At 36.1% G+C, this 18344-nt stretch overlaps 4 protein-coding genes across 7 annotated transcripts; 2 read left to right on the top strand and 2 right to left on the bottom strand.

The window, feature by feature from the left end:
• Window positions 1–1690: 1690 nt before the first annotated feature.
• On the top strand, window positions 1691–2900 carry LOC132706348 (2-methoxy-6-polyprenyl-1,4-benzoquinol methylase, mitochondrial). Its single transcript, XM_060677632.1, has 4 exons — window positions 1691–1974; window positions 2032–2181; window positions 2237–2682; window positions 2740–2900. The coding sequence occupies exons 1-4, from the start codon at window positions 1842–1844 to the stop codon at window positions 2842–2844; spliced, it is 834 nt and encodes a 277-aa protein (XP_060533615.1). The 5' UTR covers window positions 1691–1841; the 3' UTR covers window positions 2845–2900.
• Window positions 2901–3002: 102 nt separating this feature from the next.
• Window positions 3003–3698, bottom strand: LOC132706349 (small nuclear ribonucleoprotein Sm D3). The gene is made up of 2 exons (XM_060677633.1): window positions 3250–3698; window positions 3003–3198 (listed from the first exon to the last, which is right to left on the bottom strand). The coding sequence occupies exons 1-2, from the start codon at window positions 3557–3559 to the stop codon at window positions 3113–3115; spliced, it is 396 nt and encodes a 131-aa protein (XP_060533616.1). The 5' UTR covers window positions 3560–3698; the 3' UTR covers window positions 3003–3112.
• A 542-nt stretch (window positions 3699–4240) lies between these two features.
• On the top strand, window positions 4241–5642 carry LOC132706687 (synaptosomal-associated protein 29). Its single transcript, XM_060678166.1, has 2 exons — window positions 4241–4838; window positions 5178–5642. The coding sequence occupies exons 1-2, from the start codon at window positions 4386–4388 to the stop codon at window positions 5502–5504; spliced, it is 780 nt and encodes a 259-aa protein (XP_060534149.1). The 5' UTR covers window positions 4241–4385; the 3' UTR covers window positions 5505–5642.
• Window positions 5643–10041: 4399 nt separating this feature from the next.
• LOC132706281 (adiponectin receptor protein-like) lies at window positions 10042–18021 on the bottom strand. Of its 4 annotated transcripts, none has more exons than XM_060677530.1 (7): window positions 17830–18021; window positions 17439–17666; window positions 16907–17006; window positions 16013–16270; window positions 13841–14091; window positions 13569–13784; window positions 10042–10401 (listed from the first exon to the last, which is right to left on the bottom strand). In XM_060677530.1, exons 2-7 carry the CDS (start codon window positions 17574–17576, stop codon window positions 10192–10194), a joined length of 1173 nt encoding a protein of 390 aa, XP_060533513.1. In that variant the 5' UTR covers window positions 17577–17666; window positions 17830–18021; the 3' UTR covers window positions 10042–10191. The 4 variants fall into 4 exon arrangements, with proteins under 4 accessions (XP_060533513.1, XP_060533510.1, XP_060533511.1 ...); XM_060677527.1 differs by having other exon boundaries at window positions 16013–16291; XM_060677528.1 differs by having other exon boundaries at window positions 16901–17006.
• Between the last annotated feature and the right edge of the window lie 323 nt (window positions 18022–18344).

An 18344-nucleotide genomic window follows, 5' to 3' on the forward strand; every position in this document is an offset into this window, starting at 1 on the left:
TTTTGTATTAGTTGTTAAGCCAGTTTTTTTTTTAATTCTACCACTTTTTACCTTTTAGCTTATATCAACATATATGTACGTATCCCTCTTATTAAAAATAAATAATAAAAAGTTATCACAGAAGTTTAGTGAAAAATAGTTTCTGCGTTATTGGTAGTGACGCATGTGTTATGTCAACGGCTTATCAAAATGTCATGTCAAAATGTCATTGAAATCTGTCAAGCTGACATCTGAATATATAAAGACATGTTTTTAAAGATTCTTTCTGAATCTTTTATCACAAAAAAGCTTTTCGGTTTTAAGGGGTGTTCTACAAATTATTACCGGCAACGAACGTGTTAACGACACCTAACGAAAGATGACACCACTATCGCGCCATCTATTGGTACTCTTCTCAACTATTTAGTTTATCCTCCCAAAGAGATGGCGCCACCATCGGGCCATCTATTGGTGTAGGTCAAATAGTTTCGGCATCAAGCCAGAGATGGGACCACAATCTATTAATAATTGCTTCTACTATTTAGTTCTCCCTACTAACTACTAGTAGTTTCAGCATCAAACAAGAGTTGGTACCCCAACCGCGCCATTTGTTATTAATTGCTCTAACTATTTAGTTCGCTCTTAACGAGAGAAGACACGACTATCGCGTTATCTGCTGGTGTTTGCCTTACCCAAATAATTTCGGCACCAAGCAACAGATAACTCTTCAATCGCGCCATCTATTAATAATTGCTTCAACTACTTAGTTTGCTCTCTTAACGAGAGATGGCGTCACTATCGCGCCATCTATTAATAATTGCTTCTGCTATTTAGTTCTCCCTTTTAACGAGAGATGGCATCACTACTGCGGCATTGGTCGTACGGATTAACCAAATAGTTTCGGCATCAAGCAAAACCTGGCATAATTGTTTCAACTATTTAGTTCACACTTTTAACGAGGGATGGCACCACCTGGTATTCGCCTTAAATAAATGGTTTCGGCATCGAACGAGAGATTGGTACTCGCATTAACTAATTATTTCAGGTGTCTAAAGAAAGATGGCACAAGCATCCACTGATTGTTGCCTCAATTAGTTCCACAGTTTGACGAAAGGTGGAGTCGAAGGGAAAACAACGAAATGATTTGAAAGTTGTAACATGCAATGGGGCACACAATTGTAATGTAAATAAAGTTCAATGCCACAGGTTTCTTCCTGGTTTCAAATCCGCAAAGCCGCATTTTCGCAAGCGGACTGTCCTAACAAACCGCAGTTTGATGATCTTTCGGCTTACAACAATTAGGAACGATTTTTGTGAGTTGGACTGAAAAAACTCAGAGCTGTGCTCTGGCTCGACTCGCAAGGCTACAGCGCCTGCAGAAAATGGGAACATATCGCTCGGCTTGAAGCCACTCACGGTCATCTCTTTGATAATTTGCATTTTCTTTTATGTTGTATTTACGAAACCGTTCTTCGAATTACGGCTGCACACTAGTGCACAGATCCGGCTGAACAAAGTAGGAGAGGTAGGTGTAGATTTGAAATCACACAGCGACAAATTCCTTCTTCTTTTGTGTGACGAGCTACACGTCGAATGAAACAATACAGACACTATGCACCAAACAACATTTTTAACAGCAATTTTTAGCTGCTAAAAATGAATATAGTAATACATCGACAAATTATATCGTGTTTATTCAAAAGGTGAGCGAATAAAAAGAAAAGAGATAAACGCCCATTCATTCCAAAAGCTCCTTAAATAATTGATCTATGTAAAATTTTGTTTTTTTTTAATCTATGGTTAAAACCTTAAAAATTACAAATTTAGAAATGTTTTAACTTTGATAAAATATAACCACAGTGATGTTGGTTACTAGAAGCGTTCGTCATTTTAAAAGGCCTTTATCGAGGCATTTAACCACTCAGAGTATTCTCAGTGAAGGGGATACCCATTTCGGTTATGAAAGGGTTAAGGAGAGCGAAAAGGATGATAAAGGTAGTTTGATTGGGTATTTTCGTCGTTCTTGCGTTGCGGTTAAGTTTCTAATTTTAGTTTACGAAGTGTTCGAACGAGTAGCTCAAAATTACGATGTCATGAACGACACCATGTCTTTAGGTATCCACCGTCTCTGGAAAGATTACTTCATGTGCAAACTCTATCCCGTTAAAAATACCAAGCTATTGGACGTTGCCGGGGGCACAGGTATTTATTTTGCAACATGATTTCAGGTAAAACATGTAGCGTAAACATTATTTAGGTGACATAGCATTCCGGTTTCTAAATTATGTTGAAAAGGCAGGTTTAGAGAACTGCCATGTTACTGTGTGCGACATAAATGACAACATGCTGGCGGTAGGCAAAAAAAGAAGTGAAATTTTGAGACATGATCCAAACACCATCAGTTGGCAGCAAGGCAATGCAGAAGAGCTAGAGTTTGACAATAATTCTTTCAATGCTTACACTATAGCATTTGGTATTAGAAATTGCACTCATATAGAAAAAGTATTACAAGAAGCTTATAGAGTCTTACAACCGGGTGGCAGATTTATGTGTTTAGAATTCAGCCAATTGGAAAACTCTACAGCTCAATGGCTATATGATCAGTATAGCTTTCAAGTGATACCAGTAATGGGCCATCTTATTGCTGGTCAATGGAAGGCTTACCAGTACCTTGTAGAGAGCATCCGGCAGTTCCCGAATCAAGTAAACTTTTACTTTTTATTGTTACTTTTGTTGTTAGACTTTGAATTTATTTTTTAGGATACATTTAAGAGGATGATTGAGGAGGCTGGGTTTCGTAGGGTGACCTACGAAAATCTTACATTTGGCATTGTTGCTATACATTCAGGATTTAAATTATTATAAAATATAATCAAAATTTAGTCTGTTCAGCGAAGTAAATGTTATATATCACATTTTTCTTTTATTAAACCCATGATAGCAGAATGTAAAAATTGAAAACTAAAAAAAAGGTGCAATTGGTTTAAAATTAGCACTCACCATCAACACAACAAAAATTAAACTTTGCTTAAAAATAATTATATTGTATGAAGGATACAGTTTCATAAGAGACACTAACTTTAGCCACATCACTTACATTATAACACTCACACACTTAATATTGGAATCAGATTTATCGTCCTCTGCCCATTGGCTGGTTCTGCCAGGGCTGCTGAGCTCTTCCTCTAGCAGCGGGACCACCTCTGCCTCGACCTCTCGCTACAAGATAGCCTATTGAGTAAACAAGCATTAAGTTAAAACCATTCTTACCTTGAGCTCTGAGAATACCCGTTTTTCCTCTGCCTGAAGTTCCCGATTTTGTTTGCTTCTTAAACATTGGAGCATTCTTCAACATGTCTGGCAAAATCAAAAATCGAATTTTTGATCCTCGAATATAAACGTTTTCTAACTGAGCCACTCTGCCGTCTCTATAAGTAACTGTGATTTGAGTCATTTGGCAATTCATATTGTCTTCGGCTTCTATCAGTTTGCCCCGGTAGACTTCGCCGGTAATTGTTTCACAGGTTACAATATGACCCTCAGCTTCGTGAAGAACTTTAATTGGTACTCCGATAGACATCTTTTACTATAATTTAGTTAAAAAGAATAACTACAGAAAGCGATGAATATGGATTAACTTTGTTAATATATTTCGACTTTATAAACGACGCCAATTTTTAATGCAATTTTGAAGTTTGACAGAAGAAAAACAATTTACAATGCCTGACAGAACCAGAGAGAGGAGTGAGAGAGAAAATTCAATTGCTGTCTTTTGGGCAAGACTGCTGTGGTCATTCGCCCATTTTAAGCCAACCGCCGAGGATTTTTCCTTTGGCCGTAGACCAACACGTAAAAACGAAATATAACCAACATTTATGCTCAACTTGCCGGCCTCCAACCGGCGTGACCAGCAAAAATAGCGGGGTCGGCACACTTAAACACATTAAAACATTCATCAAACACTTCCGAAAGAAAAATCACACGAAAAAAAAAACGATATCAATGCTTTTTGCGACGCATACAATAGATTGTGTAGGGAGCGAGCCGAGGTTGAACCGCCATCTGCAATGCTTCACCAGAATGCGCCATAGAACAAACAAGGGAGAAAATGCCATTTGTGCCCAGCTACGATCATGCGCCCAGTGAAATACGGCATCCGCCGTTGATTACAAATGACCAAAAAGAAGAAATTTCAATGATACCAACATTTTGTTCTTGGGAAAGCTTCATGGATAAAAATAACTCGACCACCAAACAATTGCCCTGTTCCAATTTTCGCTATTGGTAACAATGCAATATGGTTTGTTTCACAGCTGTTTTATTGTGCTTTTGTATGAAAAAATAGTATCGTGGGGTTTCAGTTGTAAGGTGAATTGAAACTTTTATAATAAAAAAAGAACAAAAAAATGTCGGGCGGGTTATATTCTAAATCCACAAATCCATTCGATAATGATATATACGGTAATGGTGCAAATCCTTTCGACGACGTCGACGATGAAACTTTCTTGAAGAACTCCAGGAAACTCCAAAGCAACCATAATAGTTTTGACACGCAAATTCAAAACTTTCAGGACAAGAAACGGGCTATAGAAGAAAGCACCATTAGAAGCACTGAGCAAAGTATAAGTATACTGAGGGATTCAGAACAAATCGGAATAGCCACAGCAGAAGAGCTGATGAGGCAGCGAGAGAAGCTTGAAAAGACAGATAAGCAACTTGACGAGATAAACAACACTTTGCGATTCTCACAGAAGCATATAAATGGCATTAAATCCGTGTTTAGCAGCTTGAAGAATTACATGTCGGGCAAAGCGGACAAGAGCCCCACTACATCTAGTTCAACGCCCAGTACTGTCCGAGTAAGTTTATTGGCTGCAGTTTAAGAGTACAAAATGTATGTTGCCGATTCATTTTTGGATTGTGTAAAAACGACTATATCTCTTCTAGTCCTCGCGTGTTTACTCACAAAATAATTACCTCAAATAACCCATATATTTATCCAACAAACTAATTCTAATTTCTACTCAAGGAATACTGAATTGAAACAACAATTATTTCAAGTTCCTAAACATAAATGCCCTTTATTTTAGAAATGCTTTTTTGCTATGGTGCAGTTGCCCTGTTGCTTACCAATAAAGACCATTTATTATTATTGTTAGAGGTGCTGAATTTCTGTACATAACCGTTTTTTTGTTTAGGAATCCACGTCAAATGCTAACCTCCAGCAGCAACTATCCTCTTATGATCGTTATGATGAACATCCAACAACAAGATTAAGGGGCAATGATTATAATGCACTGCCGTCTCAGCAGGCTTCAGGAAGCAAAGATTTTAGTGCTCGATTGGATGCCAATCTGCAAGAAATGTGTGATAATATTTCTCGATTAAAAGGATTGGCCTCGGAACTCGGGCAGGAGATAGACACGCAGAATGATTTAATCGATAATATCACCTACAAAGCTGAGAAAGCAGATATTACGATCGGCAAACAGAATAAAGAAATGGTTAAGATACTGAAAAAGTAACCAAAATACTCCACTGTTAAATTATTTTGAAACATAGTTCAATTTATAAATTATATTTTGTTATATATTTGAATTTTATTAGTTAAATAATTTAAGTGGGCCAATGTTATGTGTATTTATATGTACATATAATTGAATTTTCATGGTGTTCATTAAATAAGAGTAAAAAAAAGACTGAAAATTTAATAAAAGTGTATTTTTGTGACACAATATAAATGTGTCTATGTCTATGACAAAGAACATACTCAACATTTTTTTGTTTGTTTCAAAAATGCCTGTATTATATATATGACACATATTATAAGCAGATCTAGGAAGACTGTAAGGAGATACATCAATTATTATTTTAGAAAGTGGCTTTCATGTACCCTATATAACTTTCCCTTACACATCTCAATTAAAAGACCTATTTGAGACTGCTGTTCCAACAAGGTGGATTATCTTTTCCTAGCACTAGGTATAGTGTGTGTCAAAGTATATTCTTGGGCTATGAGGGTCCCTCCCCAAAAGTAATTACGACCCTAATACTGAGTGTGAGTACACCCCACGATCAATAATTTATTCGTAGGTAAAGGGCAAGTCATGTTACCCGTTTTCCTGTGGGCTTCGAAAAAGCTTTAGAGTATATCATAAAATTCGTGTCTCTCCGTCTAAATCACTTACATGGTTTAATAAACCGATTCATTATTAAAGAAAAACTTTTAAAAGAAACCTGCCTACTTAAGACAAGGCCAATATTCTCGCTCAATAATACTGTTAACAGTGAATTATTGAATGAAACAAAAAACCTGGCGATTTTCAATAAAAATGGAATCAATCAAAAAAGGCGGCTGGAAGAAGATAAAATAATAATAATAATTAAAAATAATTATTAGTCGTGACATAGACAACAGGCAAAAAACAAGTGCTAATGATTAGCCCTCTTGGAGATTTAATTACCTTTATGAAATTGAAAACTATAGATCCAGAGGATGGGTTGGTTTCAATAAAAATTGTCACACCAAAAATGTACTCACTTAAGTTATTATTGGTAATTTCCATATATTTAGTGTCATGGTATTTTGTATTAGTACTAATGCGATTTTATTATACCTAAATAAACACAACATATTTAATCTTTATATTTTTAACACCTTAAAAGTCTGTCCCTGATGCTCTACACTACAACATGGAGCATGTTATTTCACTAATTGCCCTCAAAAGCTAAGACATATACTTTGAGACAGACCATAGACAGATCTCATAAATTATTGTATATTCATTTGGTACCTAAATGATCCTCACTCTAATACAACTTTCAACTCCACTCTAACGATGCACCAATTTTTTCTTACAAAAATTAACTTTGGACAAGTGAAATTTTAAATGTCTTTGAAACTTTTTCTGGGGGCATACAAAATTACACATGGGGCACTCGTACATGTCCGCTTCGACTTGTTTTGCGTGACGCTTCATATGCACTAAAGTTTGGTATACCGACGTCCCTGCGAAACTACAAAGGGGACATTTGATTCCGCAACCCGACTGATGGCACATGAGATGCTGCTTATACTTATCTTTACGCTTAAATTTCTCCGAGCATACTGAACACGTCCAGACCTCGTTTTTTTTTGAAGTTTCCATTTTGAAATAAAAATTGGATTTTACCACTCCGTGACACTTCAAATGCCTAGACAAAGTATTTGACGCGATCGCCTTATAGGTACAGTAGGGACATTGTTGACCGCCGGTCAGATAGTGACATTCTGTGTGCTTCTTGACGCGCCCCTTGACTAACGAACGATAGGGGCAAAGTTTGCAGTAGTAGTAGTCCTGCTTGCGACCCTCGTGCCGGGATAATATATGGGCTTTAAGGTTCCACTTTCTGTTCGATTGATAGTTGCAACTTGGACACTTAAACCACGTCGTCTTGTCAGGTTTCTGAGCAGATTCGTCACACTGTTGGTCCGCAAATTCACCAAATAAGTCCTTAACATCGACTAATTCCGGCAGATCTTCATATTCGCTTAAGTCTTCCTCTTTTATGTCATGATTAATAAAATCTAATTGCTCAGTTGGCAAATCCTCGTGATGAATTTTTTCGACTTTAACGTATTCCATTTAATTTATATTTGTAAAATTTTGGTCGATAAAAGTAAACAAAGGACCGCATATAAAGCTCTTCCACTTTAAACATTTGGACACACTGCAGCAGGCCGTAAGGCCATGGAATACCAGTGTCACCTCAGTGGTGTTGTGGTAACATTGAATAGCCTTAAAATGGCGCAATTCTTTCAATACAAACTTTTAAAAACGACGTACGTGAAACAAAAAACATTTAGAACACTGAATTAAAGTTATGAACGAGAACGAATATTTCCCTTCTAAAACGGTGCTTATCGCCGACACACCAAAGTTTAACAACGCAAAATAATTTTCAATGTTTTATTTCTTAACATATATAATCTACAACAAAGCCTTTGCACTTTCTCGAATGGGAAAACGACATATTTATCACATAAAAGGATTCTACCATATAAACCCCCTTTCCTATTGAAATAATACTAATTAATGGCCGTCAAACAAACCCCTTGAAAAAAAGAAAAAAAAAAGAAAAGCGTAAACAAAAAAGGCGAGCTTTTAAACCACGGAGTATGTCTCAAACAAGTAAAAAAAAACAGAACAGGTACAATAAAAACAGCAGCTAATCTAAAATAATCGAATAATAATTATTATTATTAACACTTACAGATAACACGTTTTATTTAAATATCACTACTGTACCGCGCCGAGTCCACTGGAAAAACCTATGCGTACTTTTTGTCGTGGGTTAATAGCAAAATATATTTTTATTCGTAATAGAAAACGCAACGAACCCTGATTTTTCACGTAAACACTTATTAGAAAAAAAAGTCCCATTGTGAATCTGTGCCGATCTGAAATTTAGGCGGTTATAGTCAACTTCATATTTTTTATTCGTAATTGTTTATCATTTTAGAACTCATTTAATTCTAAACCGTTGACATTTGATTTGCAACGCAAAAAAATTCAGAACACGGTTATGAATTAAAAATACGAAGTTGGCTAATCCCGCCCGCGAAATGTAGGTTACGGCAGTGCAAACTGTAACAGAAAAACCGGGTCTTCTAATAACCACAAACATCACCAACATACAAATAAATATACGACTCGGGGCTATTGGAATTTAAAGGTTCGACGAAAATAAGAAACGCCGTCAAAATATTCCGGATGGATTAATTTATTACCTCGAAGAGCTTTCGACTCTTTGGCGACTCCCAATATGACGGTTTTTAAGTAGAAAGGGTAGAGAAATAAAATCGCAAAAGCAATAAAATATAAAACGTCAAATTTCACAAATTAACCTGTATTTTGCTATCCTTTTTTCCAGCAGCTATCTTCGCACACTTAACTCGACTTCCAGTTACACTGGAAAATGTCAGCAGCCATGTTGGATTTTGAAAGTCGCAAGTCTGTGAAATAGCCAGCGCATGTGTATATTGAATATTCCTTAACATTTATTTATATTTTTTTTACACCGACAATTCATGAATTAATTATTGAATACTCGTCAAACGACTTCACATAAATAGCATTTATTCAATTTTCGTCAATTGAGTAATACCAACTGTTTGTTGAACTGTGCAAAATAAAACAAAAAGCAAGGTTATATTATTGCCTTGCAATTTGGTTTCGCAGATTGAATTTTATACGTTTTTTCATTTATACAAAACAATAACATAAACTCCCTCATTTACATTTGCATAACTTATTGGGACTTCATTTAGTAAGCAGTGCTCAATTTATTCACTACACATTATTTTTAGAGGTTTACTTTTATAAGTGATGAAATCACTTTCTTGATACCAATGTATGAGCAATATATGAAGCAAGCGATCCCAATTATAAAAATAAAACCAAACAGCGCGCAAAGCAATAAGATATCAATGGAAATATTAATGAAGAGGACATCAGAACTCAGTTCTTTTTAGAAACAAATAAAATTTAAAAAACCTTAGTAGGTGGAGCTGGTAAGTATACAGTACTGATTTAGTTAAACAATAAAACAGTTCTTTTATTTAGAGAACTGAGTAGGACAAAAATACTGTAACATGTAAAAGACTTAGAAGTTTCTTTTCATATCCTCAACAACGATTTCAATTGTTCAGAGTCCTTTTAAAACTCTGCTTTAACCAATTTGAACCCTCCCTTGATTGTATAATTTTTATTTTTCTGCAGGACAGACTGGGGCTTCAATATTTTAAGTATATTTGAACTAAACGTCGATTATTATGAATAAACTATTGCAAAACTATAAAAACTGACAAGCACACAGTCTAAATACTATTAATTGATTGAAATGTTGAATGTCATTTTAAGTGGTTCATTAAGAAGTTCTTAAAGAAATTTATTAACTTATTGTCTGTGTAAAAGTAGTATTGCAGTATTTATTTATCAAACAACGAGACGGATTGACTCATAGTTTTCGAATTTAGGAGTCGCCAAGGTGCGAGAGCGAAAATTCAGGATCGCGATTCTATTTATATAATCAGTTCGTTTATGTGTTTATTCTTAATGGCGAACGAAAGGAACAGGGACGTGTAAAATTCGTCGAAAAACGCGGAGACAAAAACAAAGATAACAAAAACAAATTTCAACTTTTGAAATAAACATTCTTTGGTTTTGCGATTCAGTAAATGAGGGTGTCCGGTATTTCGCACTGTCCTATCGTCACCCTGTGCATCGCCATCTCCGATATGCCGTGATAGTGGACCAGCGCCCCGCCCAATACGAATACGTGAAATATTTGATGGGAGTGGAACCAGATGTCGAACTTGCCGGGGAACCACCTCTCCGGTACCCGCAGGGCGTACAGCATCGCCCCGACGATGTAAAGAACCTAAGACCGCGCCATTTCTATCGTCCGGTCAATCAATGGGGTCAACCATAAATTACGTCACAGGATTTTTGCGATTGGCTACTTGCACTTTTTTTTATTTGGTAGACGCATTTATTAGTAGATTTAGAACACATCTGCCTAACATTCTTGAAATACACTATCTCAGAATATTTTACACTCATTTGAAGTTTGAATCGGCGTGGAGCCTGCGAAAATCAACGAAGTCTACTGTGACGTCACCATTCACTTTAATATTTTAAATATATGCACCAACAATGAATAGGGTACAAATCCAAAAAGTATTTTTTTATTAACAAAAACGCAAATAATATAAATGCTTGAAAATGCTCGACCACATACTGCGAGGACAGTAAGTTTTTAGAAAAAAAACTATATTGATATTTTAGCATGATCTGCGCAATCGCCGGACCTACATCCCACTGAGCACTTGTAAAATATGCTTTAGGGAGGGAGGTGTACTAACCAATACTTAATATTTTAAACAAGAAATGAGTACAGTCAAATGATAATTGTAACATTTCGTTTGTAAACCTCCTAAATGTAAATCTAAAATGTTGTCCTCTAAACAGTTAACCGATTTTTTTAAAGTAACAACAAAGCAAAACTGATTTTTAACCTTTTCGTGTAACGCCTCACTGATCTGCCGATCTAAACGATTCATTCTTTAAAAAGAAGTCACCCTTCATTTTTTTGACAGATGACTAACATAACCTGTTTTTTGTTTAGGCTTTTTGAATGTTTTTACTTTGTTTTTTTTCATGGAAATTTATTTTTTATTCGGTTTTAAAATAACGTTAAAAGATCTTTTAGCTTAATGAATATCGACGCTACTGTCAATGTGAATATGGTCATTTAATAGTCATAGCCTAATCATTCCCAATGAACTGTTTTTTAGCCAGTGATTTGATTTTATTACATTACACTGCAAATATTTCGAAAAACGGTGCGTTTTTGTCGAAATACATTTAGTATACATTTTTATTTAGAAACCAACACTCCATAATAATCTTTAAAAAAAGTAACGGATATCTAAGTTTGTATCTAATCAAAAATCGCTTGAGCCATAGAGAAACAACAATTTCCCAAACTAAACTTCAACACTCTGTATTTCACTAACGAGAGACATTTTACCAAGACAATATTTGGCTTAGTAATTTTAATGGATTTTTTTTTAAGAAAATAATTATGAGGTCATTAAAAAGGGACTTCAGATGTTTTGCCCAATTTTAAAATTCACGCAAGGGTCCTATTTTGCAATTCCTTGTTGCCCTATTCATTAAGGACGAATGGGGGCCATTTGTACTGCAAAAAGATATTCCGCCTTCAGGGTTACAACTTTTACGCGTTCTAGAAACAATTCAATGAAGAAGAAATCTTATAATGGAAAAGGCAATTTTTAATTACGTTCAGTTTGAGGCAAGAGATACAAGTGAAACTTTCATTGTAAGTCGAGTACGGTTTAATAGATATAAAGATTGAAATAACTTGAGAACTTACAGATTACAAGCGCATTCTCCAAAATTGGTTTTTAATAAATAATGCTTTAAGAAAAGAATATCTCTATTCTGTAAAGAAAAACCTGCCTTATGATTTAAAGCTGCAAAAAATATCGGTTAACACTTCTACTGGATGGTAATGCAAACGGAACGTTTTGACAGGCGCATAAAAAACCAGACGGAGAAGAAAAACAATCTACAATATCACGAATATTGTAGACAACATAAACCTTATTCAAATCAGGTAAGAGAAAAATGTTTGAGAGGGGTTATGAAAGAATATTTGGTCCTAAGCAAGAGCGGTGAAACAAACATTAAGCTAAATGTGAAAGGTGTCTAAGAAAATGTGCAGAAAATAACAGCAAGTCTTTCTAAGGATGAAGTCATGGACCAAAAATATTGAAAACAGTGATTCCGAATAGCAAGAAAACTTTCAACTGCATTTCTAAAACCCAGTTTAACCAGTTTAACAGAAATTATGGACCAATTTATTGGAAATGACTCAAATTTTGCCAGGAGTTCAAACGCAAGACGGGGTGTTATGAGCGCCTTATCCATTTAGAGTTCTCCAAACCATATACCGTTTTTACGACATAATCCGGATTTAACTTTAGCAAACTTTTATGAAGGTCTAAGCGCAGGCCTACCTCGCTTGGGTTTCTCTTTGCAACCTTCAATAAATAGATTCGCAATTTCACAATGACGTTCCAGAAATGTACTTTGGTACTTTTTGGTGAGATTCCTCAATTATTTTTGTTCCATTCCGTGAAAAATCCATTCTTACTTTAAAATGTTTATTATAAATCAAAATGAAGGAGTATTAAAAAAAAAAGTTATTCTACATCAAAATAATCACAATCGTCACTGAACTCGTCCCCCACATTAATAATTAATTCAGCACTAGTCAATTTCTGTAAACATTTTCTCCTTCAATGACATATTCAACACATTTTTTCCAACTAGATGCAGATATTTTTTCTACTTCACTTCTAATTAATTCTATTGCTCCAGAACTAAATTTCGGTGAGGTGTTTTCTCTTGCTTCTTTGTGTAGGAATTTTCAAAATACAAATCAGTTTAAGCTTTCCTGAAATCGAGTCGCCTCAAGTAGGGACTGTTTTAGGAAGATTTATATAAAAAGCACACTAATATGAACTAATATAACAGTTTAATCAAAGAAAATTTTCCTTCCTCTTAAAATACAACAGTCCGCACGACACAGTTCTTGTCGGCTAACATAAATTCGGCCTCGCTCGCGGGTCTTAAACTCATTCCGAAGTCAAAACCATAAAAGGTTCTAAAAACGGTATATCGTTTGGCGAACTCTACAGCAAGTTCTTACGGAGCACCAAAGGAAAAAGGAAAAATTTGGAAATATACAAGAGACTGAATGATATGAAATGCAAGACATACGGACTTGGAACTTTATTTATTTTTAAATGTATATTCGCTTATTATATTTCAATTCAATAGTCAACATACGTGACCATCTTCCTCTAACCCCATTATTTACATGATACAGATAAACTGTTTCATATTACGCTCTACTCGATTATACTTATTTGAAGGGAGCTTTATGCAAGGTGCGCGCAAGAATTCCTTAATTTCTGACGTAACTTATGGATGGCAACACGGAAACAAAATACTCACTCCCATCAGGATGAGCCAGCCCAGCGACTTCTGGCTGACGTTGTTCAACCAGCCTTCGACGAAACCATAATGGATGGCCGGGATTATGCCGCTGAGTCCGAAGGTCATGAAGACTGCTGCACGGAACGGCCGCCACCCGGATTCCGAAAATTTGTCCCATAAACTCACCATGATGCTCGTGAGACCCAAAAAACATACTATGGACAGGTATATAACCTAAAAGAAAACCGGGGTCTATCAAAAAGGCGCGAGGCTTTTTTTGCAGCGCCCACCTTTGGTTTGAAGTGGCAGTAAAAGCCGTAGTATAGCCACGGCACGAAGCTGCCCATGATCAGCATCGCGATCCCGCAATAGTCCAGCTTCGAAAACAGTTTGCCGACGAACTGCGAGTGACAATTGACGGTGTGGAACACGAACGAGAACCCGAGGCATATGATCGCGCCAGCGAAAAACGCCCCGAACACGAACTTTTCCTGGATCTCGATCTCCAAATTCGGACGCATCAGGAAATAAATGGCGATACCTGTGTGAGTTGAGGGAGGGGCTCAGTAATTATGCAACACCCGGAATAAAGACCGCACAGAAGCGACAAAACGTCTAAGACGATTGAGTCGTACTATGATGCTCAACTGCTGATGTATGTATGTCTAGTATTGTACCTCTGATTATCAAGAGTAACGGATAGATGGACAAGTAGTTGACCTACCTCCGCCATATTGTTTACAGTTAGAATTAGTTACTTTGCGGCAGTTGTTGGAGAAATTCATTATTCTTGTTGTTGAGAAATGGATTAGTAAATCTTCGCTTTTTAAAAATAGGAAACTAATTAGTCTCAAAGTGTTGAAAGCTTTTCGCCACCAAAACCCTACATTCGGAATGGCAAAAATAGTTGAACTGTGTTTGAATATGAATTGAGTTGGGACAGTCAAAAATATACAGATTTCTGCAGGGGACTAAACGCGGCCTGATCAAGTCACCAAAGCGAAGTACAGGAAGAAAAGAAACTAATAAATAAGAATGAAGAATAATACACTCTATTTAAAAACGGAAATAGGTACCTTGGATAGAATAATGAAAAAAGATGAATTTAATTCACCAATAAGACATTGTGGAAAATTTTGAGGGAAATGGATCTTTGTTACGAAAAATCTGAAAACCACTTTTAATAGGCGTCGACGATATTTCAAAGAAGTTAAAAATAGTTTCGAAATTTGGGTAAATAAAGGCGTAAACCTTGAAGATTAAAAATTTCAAAAACGCGAGGCAAACTTCCATGGACTAAAGCAAACACTCTCGAGAAAAAGTAAAAGATTAATAATTACTCACATTGGTAGCAGAAATTGATTTGTCGGTGGTGGTCTTTCAATCACAATGAAATGGAGACTATCATAAAGATATGAATGCTGATTTTTTTGAAGACTACTTTCCTACTGGGTATGTTATAGTCATCCTAAAAATCATAAAAAAATTCCACGTCTTCTTGGGAAAAAAATGCCAACATTCTTTGGCTTACTTTAAATAAGAATCCCTGTGAATTAAACCCCATAGTATTGGTATGGGCGCAAGTAAAAGTGTTTGTGGCAAGACATAACACCACTTTTAAAATGGAGTGTGAAAAATGGCGTAAATGCGTCGAACATGTGATTGAAATGGAAGAATGAATATGGGAAGTTGATAACATGCTGTCCAACCCCTGACTCCATGATGACTAAAATTTACAAATCATTACAAATATCACATGCCCTACACGTAGTGCGTTGGCGACTATCTCAAAGACAAGGTTGTTCTGATAGCAGCGTGACAAAGCTCACCAGTGTTACTTATACCTATCCAATGTTTTATATTACGCAACCAGCAAATCTACTTATGATCGACACCTCTCCTGCCCTCGATTTTTCCTTGTAGGATTAACTGCGGGATTTTGTACTTTGCCCCTCTCAGTATGTGGACGGGGTAGATAATTTTACGTTTCCTAATTACTTCAAAAAGCTCCCTACGTCAGCCTTCCTGAGAACCTCCTCATTGTGAAGACAATCCACACATAAAATGTATTCATCTATAATTTGGAAACAATTTTTTTGGTCTTTTGGTGCTTAGGTCTTAAAACTGAAATACCAAAACTATAATTGTAACTTATCTTAACTTTACGAAATAACCTTAAAATTGCCATAACTCTCTCGCATTAAGAAACAAGTTGCAAATAAATGAGGAGTGGCAGTTTTAAATACGGTTAAAATTTAGCCACCCTTACTTGTATAAAAAAAAATACTTGTATAAAATTTATGCTATAAGGGTAAAAAACAATATTTTTATAAAATAGGTGATCGAAACTTAACCGTTACCATTATAAAACAAAAAATGTCAAACAGTCAATTATCGGGTTTGTTGTCGCTTCTGCAAAATATTTATTCTGGGTCCTAAAGGTCACGAATTTGGAAAATAACCTATAAACGCCACGCAGCCGAGCAGGTGAGTCCAAATGTTGGCCGTCTCGGTGTGGATCCTGAAAATGCTCTTGAAACACGCGCGGAAACTGGGCAGGGGAGGCCTGTGGCCCCTGACCAGAAAATCGTTGTCCTGCAACCATCCGGGCAGGTGATGAAAATGGCAAACGCTCCAACCCACTTGAATCATCTTTCGCACGACGTGCTCGGCTTGGGTGGCGGCATTCTGAGCTAGCGCCGCTATGTCTAGCTCATCACCTGTAAAGTTTGGCAACGTGGCTAAGGGATTTGTGTTGGACGGGTGAAAGGTGGGCGGGATCGATGGAAAAACCGTTATTGTAGTAACTTCATTTAAAACTGGAAGAAAAAAACTAAATCTACACCTCCATGCTTCATGCTTGTAACTTAATCTGATAACTGTGCGTGCCTTTGGAACATATATATGTATATAACGGTATCTCCAATAAAACTCAATGCAAATCTACTACTGCACATCACTAACACGCAACTAAACACATTCCATAACAGTCTTTGTTTTTATGTTATATACAGGGTTAGTAAAAAGTACCAGAACGATTAAATATCTTGAAAACTGCTAAAACTGAAATGATAAAATTCAATAATGGAGTTTTCTGAGCATGCAGAATTTGAACATGCTAACAGCAATGTTGCCAGATTTTACAATTAAATTAATAATTCTGGTAACATTTCACTGATACACTTGCCCAATTCATTGGAGCAAAACCTATAAAGGGCTAAAACCCTCGGGGATTGAATTGTATAATTTACTAACCCGGTATATTTTTAAATTCTGGTTGATAATGCAGGCAAAACGAAAACTCCAATTACGGCAAGATATAAAACCTAACAGGGGCTACACTACTCTACCTGTACCTAACACGGCTGCCTTCAGCACGTCGGTCATCTCGGAATCTAAAACGTTTTCATCTTCGGGGGTGGAAGGCAGGGGGCAACCGACGCAATCCTCTTCAACCTACCAACATTTTTTAAAGATTAAAGAAACAAATAAATGCTAACTCAAGTTGGTCCCATGATTGGGACATATTCATTTACTGTCTTGTGATGTCACAGAAAAATAAAGTGTATAGTATTTATAGTATTTGCTATAGTTGTAACCTTTAATATACCATATACAGTTGTGAGAATATTCCTATGCTCCTTCACAACATTTAAAAAATTATAACCAGTTTTTATAAATATTTATTTCAAATAATTTTATTATTGTTTTTGGAAAAAAATGCTAAAACGACTCTGAAATAACACACTATAGTAGCTACTTACTCAAAACGATACTAATAATGGATCGCATATTTTGCATCAATACTTGAAATTACGCTATTCAGCAATAGATAAAAAATAGAAAAAACTTGCGTGCTACCTGCATTTATAAGATTGGGGGACTCACCAATGAATTGACATCTTCCTCGAGTAAATCTTTGATTTCGGAGGCGATCGACTCCGTTTCCGGGTCCCATATTTTTCTTTTACGCAACCCGCAGTCCAATTCCGTCAGCGATTCTTCAGCATCACTATAGTGTGACATTTTCGCCTTTCCCAAACGAGGCAATACTTTGTTTATTTCGCCGTTCCGACGATTTAAGAGCCCCGTAGGTGTCAAATGTTCAAAGGTCAGCTTAAAGAAACGCGAATTTCCAATCTATTGCAAAATACTGATAACAATGTCAAACTGACTATAATTGCCAAAATAATTGACCGTTATGCACCTTCCCATAACTTATCGAAAATGCGGAAAATAACTACGATTATCACTCGTAAATAATGGGAATTTCACTTACTTATTCGATGGCGCACGAAGAGGTTGCTGATTTCAACTTGCAGAATGATGCATAAAAAACTGACAAAATTTTGCAACTACGGATAGTTTAACGTGTTCGAATTCATGACAAAAATTAAAATAAGATCAGGCACTCTACTATGGATCGACTTTCACATACGCGCAAATACCATCCGACGACACATCAGCTGTGGGTCTCTCAGTGCAGCCAATAGTTTGGAGCTAAAGATACCCACGCGCACTATAGATTCGTGCGTTGGTATTATTGATATCTTTTATTTTTAAATTCTGAAATGGCAGGGGAATTATTGATCTCTAATCAACCGATCGATCAAACAATCCAATGTTTTTTATTTCAAAGTATGTCCAGCTGGTTAGGGAAAAAACGAGCTGTGTGTGTTGAGATCGCTGTTTAAAAAGGAATGGCAGAAAGTAAAAGTTAGTTATTAATGTATGACATTTGTGTGATGAAATTTTATACATTTTTGTTTTTTTTTTGCTCAAAATCATCGATGC

The sequence above is a fragment of the Cylas formicarius genome, unplaced genomic scaffold (assembly GCF_029955315.1).
Source record: "Cylas formicarius isolate icCylForm1 unplaced genomic scaffold, icCylForm1.1 PGA_scaffold_8__14_contigs__length_24414737, whole genome shotgun sequence".
NCBI lineage: Eukaryota > Metazoa > Arthropoda > Insecta > Coleoptera > Brentidae > Cylas > Cylas formicarius.

Excerpts from the sequence above, each read along its gene's own strand:
- LOC132706348 (XM_060677632.1), top strand. The coding sequence starts at position 1,842 with ATGTTGGTTACTAGAAGCGTTCGTCATTTTAAAAGGCCTTTATCGAGG. Across the intron at positions 2,182-2,236 it reads GGACGTTGCCGGGGGCACAG|GTGACATAGCATTCCGGTTT; the intron begins GTATTTATTTTG and ends AACATTATTTAG. Across the intron at positions 2,683-2,739 it reads TCCGGCAGTTCCCGAATCAA|GATACATTTAAGAGGATGAT; the intron begins GTAAACTTTTAC and ends TTTATTTTTTAG.
- LOC132706349 (XM_060677633.1), bottom strand. The coding sequence starts at position 3,559 with ATGTCTATCGGAGTACCAATTAAAGTTCTTCACGAAGCTGAGGGTCAT. Across the intron at positions 3,199-3,249 it reads GGGTATTCTCAGAGCTCAAG|CGAGAGGTCGAGGCAGAGGT; the intron begins GTAAGAATGGTT and ends GCTATCTTGTAG.
- LOC132706687 (XM_060678166.1), top strand. The coding sequence starts at position 4,386 with ATGTCGGGCGGGTTATATTCTAAATCCACAAATCCATTCGATAATGAT. Across the intron at positions 4,839-5,177 it reads CAACGCCCAGTACTGTCCGA|GAATCCACGTCAAATGCTAA; the intron begins GTAAGTTTATTG and ends TTTTTTGTTTAG.
- LOC132706281 (XM_060677526.1), bottom strand. The coding sequence starts at position 17,576 with ATGTCACACTATAGTGATGCTGAAGAATCGCTGACGGAATTGGACTGC. Across the intron at positions 17,007-17,438 it reads AGGAAGATGTCAATTCATTG|GTTGAAGAGGATTGCGTCGG; the intron begins GTGAGTCCCCCA and ends AAATGTTGGTAG. Across the intron at positions 16,292-16,900 it reads GGCAGCCGTGTTAGGTACAG|CCACGTTGCCAAACTTTACA; the intron begins GTAGAGTAGTGT and ends CAAATCCCTTAG.